The 11,111-nt window shown below is 32.1% G+C and overlaps 1 protein-coding gene across 3 annotated transcripts; it reads left to right on the forward strand.

Annotated features, from left to right (window-relative positions):
- Window positions 1–2,288: 2,288 nt before the first annotated feature.
- On the forward strand, window positions 2,289–4,114 carry LOC126708773 (uncharacterized). 3 transcript variants are annotated; one of them, XR_007649263.1, is made up of 2 exons: window positions 2,289–2,528; window positions 2,620–4,114. XR_007649263.1 is itself a non-coding variant. In XM_050408708.1 (2 exons), exons 1-2 carry the CDS (start codon window positions 2,439–2,441, stop codon window positions 3,799–3,801), a joined length of 741 nt encoding a protein of 246 aa, XP_050264665.1. In that variant the 5' UTR covers window positions 2,328–2,438; the 3' UTR covers window positions 3,802–4,087. The 3 variants fall into 3 exon arrangements, 2 of the variants coding, with proteins under 2 accessions (XP_050264665.1, XP_050264666.1); XM_050408708.1 differs by having other exon boundaries at window positions 2,328–2,528; window positions 3,151–4,087; XM_050408709.1 differs by having other exon boundaries at window positions 2,332–2,528; window positions 3,265–4,087.
- The last annotated feature ends 6,997 nt before the right edge of the window (window positions 4,115–11,111 follow it).

The raw sequence follows: 11,111 nt of genomic DNA on the forward strand, positions 1-11,111 counted from the left end.
TTGATTTTTTTTTTTCCTTAGTTGATTTGGGAATTTGTTATAGATTTTTTTGTGTTTGGATTTGGAAATTTGTTGGGAGAGCAGAGAGATGAATTGGGAATTTGTTATAGATTTTTTTGTGTTTGGATTTTGAAATTTGTTAGGAGAGCAGAGAGATGAGATGAGAACTGATGATTTATCAAGGGTAATTTGGTAATTTTTGGAAGAGCCCAACGAATCAAAATCAAAACGCGCATGAGCTTTTTGTTTATGGACCTCCAGAGCTCCATAAACTCAAACGCGTGTTTCTTCACAAATATAAAACGCAACTTTTTCCAAAAAGTTGCGTTTTATACTTACCAAACACTATTTTTGGACTGGCTTTTTTGAAAACGCTCGTTTTGGGCTTCAAACGCTGAAACAAACGGACACTAAATGGGCCACCTAAATTATTATTAAAGCCCTCCTCTTTTTCTTTTTTTTTTCTCTTTTTTTTTTTTGTTGCTTTTCTCTACTTCTTTCTTTCTTCTTCATACCCACTCCACTACCAACAACATTTTTGTCTTCTTCATTCTTTCTTTTCCTTTCTTTCTTCTTCAATTGAGTTCCACTGGCTTCCTTCCTTTTTTTTTTTTTTTTTTTTTTTTTGCTTTTCTCTACTTCTTTCTTTCTTCTTCATACCCACTCCACCACCAACAACATTTTTGTCTTCTTCTTCTTCATTCTTTCTTTTTCTTTCTTTCTTTCTTCTTTTACTGAGTTCCACCAGCTTCCTTTTTTTTTTTTTGCTTTTCTCTACTTCTTTCTTTCTTCTTCATACCTACTCCACCACCAACAACATTATTGTCTTCTTCTTCTTCATTCTTTCTTTTTCTTTCTTTCTTTCTTCTTCTACTAAGTTCCACCAGCTTCCATTTTTTTTTTTTTTTTGCTTTTCTCTACTTCTTTCTTTCTTCTTCATATCCACTCCACCACCAATAACATTTTTGTCTTCTTCTTCTTCAGTCTTTCTTTCTTATTCTATTGAGTTCCACTGGCTTCCTCTTCTTTCTTTCTTCTTTTTTTTTTTTTTTTTGCTTTTCTCTACTTCTTTCTTTCTTCTTCATACCCACTCCACCACCAACAACATTTTTGTCTTCTTCTTCTTCAGTCTTTCTTTCTTCTTCTACTGAGTTCTATCGACTTCCTCTTTTTTCTTTTTCTTTTTTCTTTTTTGCTTTTTCTCTACTTCTTCTTCCTTTAATCTTCATACCCACTCCACCACCAACAACATTTTTTTTTCTTCTTCTTCATCATACCCACTCCACCACCAACGGGATATATATATATATATATATATATATTTTTTTTTTCTCTGTTCTTCCTAGTTTTGTCTTTCTTTCTTTCTTTCTTCTTCAAACCCACTCACCATGTTCATCCACGCATAAATATATACATAGAAACAGAAACAGAAACCCATTCCTCATTTTCATGATTTTGGACTTCGATCTCAGGATTCCTGGGTTTGGATTTGGGTTTTCTGTGTTTGTGAGTTTAAGTTGGCAATTTTAGATCACCAATCTGAAGATTTTGTGTCGATGTGTTTAGGTTTTCTGTGTTTGTACTTGTGGTTTGAATGCGTTGACTTGTAAATAATTACTTTACCCAACTTTTTGACCAAAATAATTATAGTGGATCTATAAACATTACCTACCAGATGAGAAATTAAGCTAGCTGAGTGCAAAAAAAGAAAAAAAAAAGATGGTTTATGCAAGAAGCAAATGGGACTCACAAACAGTACATAATTTAAGTAAAATGCTAGCTTATAATCAATAGACAAAAGCACATTAAATTTAAAATACATTAGTCGTAGACCACGCATTCTTAGACCCATGTGATGCGTCGGAATAAATAATTATTTTATAATTGTGATTGTAATATAATGTATAATTTGTTCTCCCTAAAAATTAAACAATTGCTATTCGGTCCAATTAAGTCTACTTCAGTCCACTTTGGTCCCATTCGGTCCAATTTCGATCAATTTCAGACAAATTGAGACTTTTTTAGAGAGTTTCAACCTATGGCATTCGCTCCTGATGATAGCTCTTTATCATCAAACCAAGACACCAATCTGTTTTTGGTGTAGGCGGGGATTGAACCCCAGATCTCTTATTCAACCATCAGAGACTTTACCAGTTGAGTTAACTGGAACCCACAAAAAAATTGGGATTTAAATTGATTCTTTTGTAGGTTTCCTTTTCAAGTTTAGTTCAAAAATTCTTTTATAAAAAAAAAAAAAAAAAAAAAAATGGGTTGAAAAGTATGAGATTTTATTATATCTGAGCTAAACTCTTTAGTTTTGAATTAAAAAATACAAACAAAATAAACATTAGAAATTAGAAATACAAGCCCTAACTGATTTAATCTAAAACAGAACTCTCACTATCCAAGTGTTTTGTCTCTTCCATCTGCCATTGCTCATGTTTCCAAATGTCTTCATACAGATATTTGAAGGTGTTATGTACAAAGTTAGCAACAGAACCCCCAACTGGTCTTCTTGTGACATCAAGGTAACTTTATAGCTGGCTTCTTGCCCTTTGTGCTTGAGTCATTACATATGTGATCTCCTTTTGCCTGTATAACTTTGCCATGAAATCCCAGGTTATTTTCTGCATTAGCATGCGTTATCAGTTGTCTTCACATGAAGCAAGATATCCTCTTGTTCATTGAGGTAGTGCACTAGCTAGGTTTTTGCATCGAACTTTATAATTAGATCATGCTTTCAGTCAAAACTGAAGCAATTTTATATACTGTTACTATAGTGAAACTCATGATCTCTAATAATTCATTGAAGTTACATATGAACGGTGGCTAAAGTAAGCATGTACTATGCTCTTTTATTTATTTTTTCCCTTAAGTTGAACCATATGTTGAGGGTGTATGCTTTTAAAGTCTTACTCCTGCTTTTAACTTTCTCTCCCTCAATTTTCCTTCTCTTTTTTGGGAAGGGGGGTCTGTATAGAAAACATGTTTGCATAAAAGAAAGTGGAGTGAACATTTGGAGTCATCTTCCTTGAAAGTTTCTTTAGAACATTTCCAATGGAGTTGGTGATCAAGATCTTGAAGTTTCCTTCTTTTGTTTCATATTTTCACACATAGATTCTATTTCTTGAAAATTGCTATCCTGTTTAGATATGGGATGAAAGCACCAAATATCAACTTCAACTCTTGTGGACTGAAATCCGTAATTGTTTGCGAAGTAGTCAGCCACCTATCATCTTTGATTCTGTACTCCTCAAATTGCAGGCACCCCTTCTCGAAAAAACTCTTGAACACCCAAATCCATCCATTTCAGAGCCTACCATCACCTTCTGGAATTCCACTTATGGTGAGCAAATCAAGTTGGATTACCCTCAAAGCTTGCTTCATGTCATAGACAAGCTCTCGAGAAATGGAAAAATAAACCTCCGCAAGAGAAGCTTATCATATCTTGAAAGATGTTGCTCTAGACTAGGAGTCAACACTGCTTTACAAAGATACAGGGTGACTGCAACCCATAACATAAGCTCCAAAAGAGTAGAGTTTGTGGAGGATACAGTGAATCAACTTCAACACGAGGAGAAGCTGTCTCGAAGGTTAAAAAGAAAAAGTTTGGAACTAACTGAGCATCAAAAGGAAGTAAGACGAGCACAGCAAGGAAGGGAGAGGGATTGTAGTGGACGTGGCCCGGGGATCCAGACTTACACTAATGTTGATTTTTCACAGGGGAATGAGGATTCACAAGAAAGCCAGGAAATCCGGGATCCAGAATCCATTATGGAGATGTTAAAAAGAGCTACTTAATTGTTTTTATCTGCATGCTTTGATTTGAAAAATGGAATTCTGGATGGGGCACCCAACTTAACGAGGCATGCTAGATGATCCTGACCACCCAGTTATTTCTTTGGTCTTGTATGTCACCTTGTTATCAGCCTTGTTATTGTAATGATTTTGTGAGTTGTATCAATTATTTTAGAAGTCCCCAAATGGATGTATTGTATATAATATTTATATTGATCTTCTGTACAGAATGTACAATAGTATTTCATTAGCATTGTGCCATTGTATAGCGGTATGCTATTTTGAGTTATAGAGCCCTTTATTCCTAGTTTTGAAACTTACTGTTGTTTAAAGGAGCAAAGCAATACCAAATGTTCAAGTACCCACAAAAGAAGAAAAGAAAAACGTTTAAGCTGCTGGAAATCTATTTGGTTCCCAGAGCTTGCTATTGCAGAACAATCAATTGATACAGAATGAAGTAATTGATCACTGTGGTTTCTTCTTCTTTTCACACAATAGTTTGCTCCTCACAATCCTCACATTGTAGCAACGCCTTTTTTCTATTCTTCACTTCACAACATGAATCAAAACCTCACAATTTTTCCTTGTTTTGTGTGCTTTAGAAAACTCAAACCTTGTTGTTTCTCTTCTTGGGGTACCTCCTAAGCAAAAATCTCATTTATCTCTTTTGGTTTCATGCCCAATTCTATTATTTTTCTCCTCGTTTCATAGGGGAGGATCATTGGACCAAAACCATCAAATTCTTTGCAACAGCCTATTTATAAGATTTCAAATCAAATTCCTTGATACACAAGGAATGTATTACTTCTTTGATAAGAAATAGACTTTTCTTAAATTTTAAGGAATAATATTTCCTTCTACACCAAGGAAATTCAAGAAAATAACCAAATTTAATTTTTTCTTCTTCAATAAGTAAATCTAATTATCTTTCCAAGTCACTATAAGAATTTGAGTCAATTTCTCAATAGATAGTGTTCCTTCGTAAAAGGAGGCATTGCTTATGTCTTGTTTTCAGGGACAACAACGTGGCTAACTAATCACCCTAAAAATTGCTTCCTTAAGAGGAAGACCCCATGTTGAACTTGATGAAATCAAGGGTTGCAGCAGCTTTGCATTAATGATAATTGGCCCTTGTTTTTATGGAGGTAAAGATGAAATTGGCTGAAACTTTTTGTGTGTTTCGGATTAGATTATAAGCTAGTTTTTTATATTTTATATTTTATATAAAACTTTTTAAAACCTCACTTTTTTTTTCTTTTTTCATTTTTTCAAAGTATAAGTATATTTTAGTACACTTTTAACAAAAAATTTTCATTAAAAAAAAAGCTAAGTTACACCCAAACGTAGACAAATCTTTAACACAATATATGCATTATTGCTTTAATGAGTTCTTTTACTTACCCATGGCATCAAACTATAGACCCAATGGTCTTACAGGTGCTCCAAGCTCATTTGTCAAATTTTGGGTGGGCCCAAATTGACACGAAACGACCATTTTGCCCTTCAACCCATTACTCTCCTTAGTGATGGAGGGAAATTCTTGTACTTAAGCTTACTTGTTATAGCTGTGGGCTTTCATAGGCTGTTGCTAATCTTGTGGGCTTCAATTGGTTGATTCCATGGAATGGCTTTAGGACTTTATTATTCGTATGGATGGGCTTTGAAGCTTATGTCATGGGGCTTGTTATGGACCCATCTTGAATTAATTTTGTATGGCTATTTCAAGTGTGTGGGCTTTACTTGCGGCCAGTGGGCTTGGATGGCTCGTGAGTTAATAATAATGGGCTTTAGGTTGATTGTATGAGTTTTATCTACTCACAGACTCAAAATCCATAAGTTTCCTCCTTGAAAATTCTGTTCTTTAGAGTCTAGACTACCCATCACAATTAATTAGAATTTATATGTTACAAAATATTAGTTCATGTCACCATCTAAGGGATAATTTAATTTCAATGCTCAATTACTTTTAATAGTATAGAAATAAGTTTCATTAGAAAGTGACAATTATCTTTAAAATTACTTGTGATGCTTTCTATAGACCCACTTATTTGTTGGAAAGTTTTTTACAAGGTTTTGATTCAATTTAAGATAGAGAAGATTACATAACTTTATTTTCTAGTTACAATTACAATATAAGTCGGGAAGAGTGAGTTATGCTAGGACAGTGTATTTGAGGATCCTAAATCCAAATTCATTTTGTTGGGAACAATATAATCTATGGATACTCCAAATTGTATTGGAAAAAAAGAGAGGAGAAAGTCAGAGGCGAGATAGAGAGTGAGAGACGAGACATTGAGACAGACTTAGAGAGTAGTACAAAGAGAAACTGAGAGGCAAGAGAGACCATCTTGCTGTCGCTCACGTTGTGACGCTGCCACCACGCGAGCGAGACCCATCTCGCAGCCCATGCCGCCATCACGCGAGACCCATCTCGCAAACCCATCCCAGTCTCTGCCAGCTGTCGCAAACCCAAACGGCCACTCACCAATGCCACCACGCCAACGTGAGACCCATCTTCCCACCGATTGCTTGATCTACCCAACCCAGCTTCGTTGCTCCAGCACAAGTATTTAATCTATCCTTCAAAACCTAATATAATGTTTGATTGTTTGTGAATCTCAGAATCTAACAACCTGTGCTTGTGAACTTGTGGTGTTTGTGTTTTTACTAATAGTGATGAACTGATATTGATGATTATGAATTGAATTTGTGCTTGTGGTTTTTTTTTTTTTTTTTTTTTTGGGCTTTTTGGCTTTGTGACTCTGTGTTTGTGACTCTTTCTCTTATATTATATAGATAAGAGAGAGAGAATATATCGGTGTAGTGTTTGATTGTTTGGTGACTGGTAGTTGGGCAATAACAGGGACAAGCCATAGAAGAAAAAATGGTAAAGTTAGGAAAAGTTTTTGGCGGTAGTCCATAACAAATTCGTAGTGTTGGTAGTGGGAGTGGGTGAGTGTCAGAAATATGGAGACAAGACCAAGACAAAGAGATAAATAAAAGCAGAGATACAAAGACCAAAGACAAAAGACAAAAACAAATCATATAATATAGTAAATTGTCACACAAATTTAAAAAAATAACAATGATTCACTTGTGCTTATTGTTAACTCATAATGCTAAATTAGATAAATTTATAAATTGAAAAGAAGTGAAAAATACTAAATTTATACATTGAAAAGGATGTAGCTTTGACATTTAGTTTGGATTCAATTATAAATGATTTTGAAGATTTAAAAGAGCATCGAGTTCCCTTTTCATAGATGATTGTATTAAGAAACAATAGTGTTTCATGTCTTTTGTTTTTGTTGATAGATGATTGTATCTTAATATATTAAAAAACAATGATTTTTGTGTATTTATTTTAGTTGATAGTTTTTTAATACTATATGAATGTGTATTTATAATTTTTTTTTTTTTTTTTTTTTTTTTTTTTTTTGCTTATCTCCACCCCCAGCTTGAAATCCTGAGTCCTTCCCTAGCAGTATATTAAGTATGATTTTTCCATATGCTTTCTCTAACATGACTAATATGATAATAATGGAAATCACTCAAGTCCATGAACAAATAGTGCAAACGTCTTCTCTCATTCTCATACTCTGCTCTTGTGGGTTTCACGCAACACGATAATCTTCCTCTTCATGGTACTCGTTAGTTGTTATCCCCTCCAATTTTTGGTTTTTTTTTTTTTATGGAAAAAGTTAATGGATATCATAATTAAAAGTATTGATCTAGGAACTATTTTTAAAAATATTTTATGGAAAAAGAAAAAAATTAACTAACTTTTTCTTTATAATTTTTATATATTTTTTATGAAAATGGTTTCAAAATTTTTCTTACAATGGTTTATCAACAAACGTCCTTAGAGCACTAATTATCGGGACCCTTTTTCAGTTATTCATTCTTTTTTCTTTATTTTTTTTTTTTGAGAAAACGATTAAGCGTTCAATCCTTTAATTTTTTTTTTATAGCTCTTGTCACATTTTATTTTTATGACATGCACTACATAGTATCAATACATGAAAAAGGCGAAATTGTATATTCACTGATTTTATAAAAGTCCAAATTATATAAACTATATAATGGATAAATCTTTTTCTTTCAATCTTATTATTAAGCCTAACTTTGATGTAATACTGTAATTAAGTTTCCACTTTAAGATTTCTTTATATACAGGTTTATATTAACTACAATCATTAATTTTTTTTTATATATAAAAAAACCATTTTTTTAGTGTGCTGATTGCTGAAAAGTTATTTTATTTTATTTGTTTTTATTTTATAAATGAAAGGATATAAAAAATAGAGAAGGAAATCCAAAAAATATTTATTTTGCAAAGCTAAGAGAATTCTAACTATAGTTAAAAAGTTGAAGCATAAATATAAGAAAAAAAAAACAATAAAAATAGAATCCAAAATATCAAATTTTGAATACTTATTTTTTCCTTATGATAATAGGGGAAGGAAAATGAACCCAACTTTTGTAAAACTAAAGGAATAAAATAGTTACAAATATGTAGCATAAATGGGAAACAAAAATAGAAAACAACTTGGGTGAGATCGAATATGGAGATTTTTATTGACATCATCTTTTATAAAAAAAATGTCTTGATCTCGTTAATCCTCGGTGATACCAAATATGGGGATGGCCGGTGGTGACATGTCGTCCTTTGGAAATTCAACATCTTCTGACCTTCCTTCCATAACCTTACTACTCAACCAGATATAGCTATAGCTCTTCAACATCTTACATATTTAGTATATTTGTAATTTATAGAAAATATCTCACAAAGTTTAAAACACAAATGTTGTAGGCTTTTATTTTTATTTTCTTATAATTATAATTCAATAGTTATAATAGGGAAGTGGAAATTTGAACTTTTGATATCTTCATTAGAAACATCATAATGTGTAAATGATGTAATTTTGAATAAAGAAACTATTTCATCTTGAGTTGAAGTGACACTAAACGAATTATTTCAGCACAAGACATAGACAAAAAGACTTTAATCCAAAAGCTATGTAATGTTAGGGTCCGGTTGGATACAACTTATTTTTGCTGAAACTGAAAACATTGTAGCAAAATAATTTTTAAATGGGTGAATAGTATCGTGGGATCCGTGAACAGTATGTGAACATTGCTTTTTGTCTCCTGCACAATATTCACATGTGATATTACTGTTAACACGCTAAAAAAAAAAAAAATGGATGGCAGAAAATGCAAACGTGGATTTGGAAACGCGAATCCAAACCCACACTTATAGGCGTGGATTAAAACTTTGAAAATTTAAGAGATAATATTAAAACTATCTCAAACTTTATGAGTATAAATTATAATTTACATTATTAATTATTAATTATCAATTTTTAAAAATTTGTAAGTTTACCTCAACTACGTCATTTGAAAGTATGAGAATTTGTAATAAAGGTCACAATTAGTGGTTGGAACAAGAAAAAGGCTAATGAGTCTTCTATTCTTAAAAAACAGGGGTTAATGATAGGGCAGGGCCAAGAAATAAAACCAAGTAAAAAAAGAGAAAATCTGTGGACACAATTTTAATTACACCACAACTTTTGTCATGATTCTGATGTGACAAACTATAAAAAGAGTAAATATGACGACTCTAAATAATGTTATAATTAGCTATACTTATGATTTCTCATGTCAAAGTTTTAGCATAAAAGTTGTGCCTGGGAAAAACTTTAAAAATAAAAGCCCTGTCTGTCACCATCTCCTTATGCCTCAGCGATCTTGAAGCAACTTAGCCCTTAAGCTAGCTTTCACCAATCACTATACTGCAGTAGCTTTTTATTTTTATTTATTTCATAAGTTGGAACCTCCCCCTCCATTGTAGTTATTCAATCAAATCGTGAAGCCAAAATGACATTTTCGGGCTATTTTTATTTAGGCCTATATATTCAATTCAATTCCATGAAGGTTTTATTTATTAATTTTTTTCCTATGCATTCAACAACATGAAACAGCAGAATCTTGAATAGTATTTCCTTGTGGAGTCATAATTATGTGAAGCATTTTTTTTTTTTAGAGATAATTACAATATGCTGCTAACCCTGCAGCTCGAATCATTTCTTCCCTAAACCTCCAAGCACTTTGTGTATAGGGGGGTGTCAATTCAGCTACAAGATTCTTGACAATTATATGAAGCTAGTAGTACAAAACTTTGTGAGTTAAGCATTAAACCACATTCATGATCACATAGTAGAAGGAAGGACAGTCAGATCCCAATTAGAAATAAAATATGGTAAAAATTCATTACGCAATCCTTTTTCAAAAACTCATCTACCATTTGATGGATAATTATGAACCAACCAAAAGTCAGGTAAGGGGTATATTCATGAAAGAAAACATATGAATTTTTTTTTTTTTTAAGAAATAATTTTAATACGTTGTTAATTCTTTAGATTCAACCTTTTTTTTCTCTAGACTTCTAAGGTCCTGTTTGGTAGTTTAGTTCTAATACACATTTTCATATTTTAAACAACATTACATACATTTTCACTTATACGTATATCAAAAATACCCAAACAACATTATTCAAACTCCTCTACCAAATATTTTGTGCATAAAAAGATGTCAAAATTCAAATATAAAACCCTTGGCAAGAAGGCATGTATCTGAGCTAATGGCCATTGTGATGCGCAAAAGTACAACAAAGCCAGCTCAATAGTCAATATACTTGTCTCACTCTCACCGCAAAAGAAAAGAAAAAAAAGGGTAATGACACAGTATATTTATCACATTATTTTTTAACAATGATTTTTTAAACATTTAACTATGTACAAATTGTCACATTATTTAATTACCATATAATTTAATAAATTTATTTTTAAACGACATAACAGTAGATTCATGAAAATAAAGAGGATTGTGATTGATATAATTATTAAGTTGGAACCTTCATCTCCCTTTCTCCTTCCATTGTGCTTAGATACTAGTTATTATTATACAATAAAAGTTAAGTCAACACTATTTCAAATTTATGATATTAATTTTACAAGATAAACTAATTGGAAATTTGGAACTTATGACGTGTAAAATACTTATATACTGTAGGTGTAATAAATTATAAGTGTTTTCAAATTAGATTCAATCACCTAACTGTAATTGTAATGAATTTAATTGAGATCATATTTTGAATTTAAATGAAGAATTTTGTACTCATCTCATGCTCATGCTATGCTGAAACCTTGTGTAGCAAGTAATAATTTGCCACGTCAGAGAGAAACATGCAATTGTAATTTGAAAACAAGCAAAGTAAGGGCAATGAACGTAAATATAGAAAACTCGGAGGG

Source organism: Quercus robur, chromosome 12 (genome assembly GCF_932294415.1).
Source record: "Quercus robur chromosome 12, dhQueRobu3.1, whole genome shotgun sequence".
In the NCBI taxonomy this organism is placed as follows: domain Eukaryota; kingdom Viridiplantae; phylum Streptophyta; class Magnoliopsida; order Fagales; family Fagaceae; genus Quercus; species Quercus robur.

Coding starts and splice junctions, on each gene's coding strand:
- LOC126708773 (XM_050408708.1), top strand. CDS start 2,439: ATGTTTCCAAATGTCTTCATACAGATATTTGAAGGTGTTATGTACAAA. Junction 2,529..3,150: donor GGTCTTCTTGTGACATCAAG/GTAACTTTATAG, acceptor TATCCTGTTTAG/ATATGGGATGAAAGCACCAA.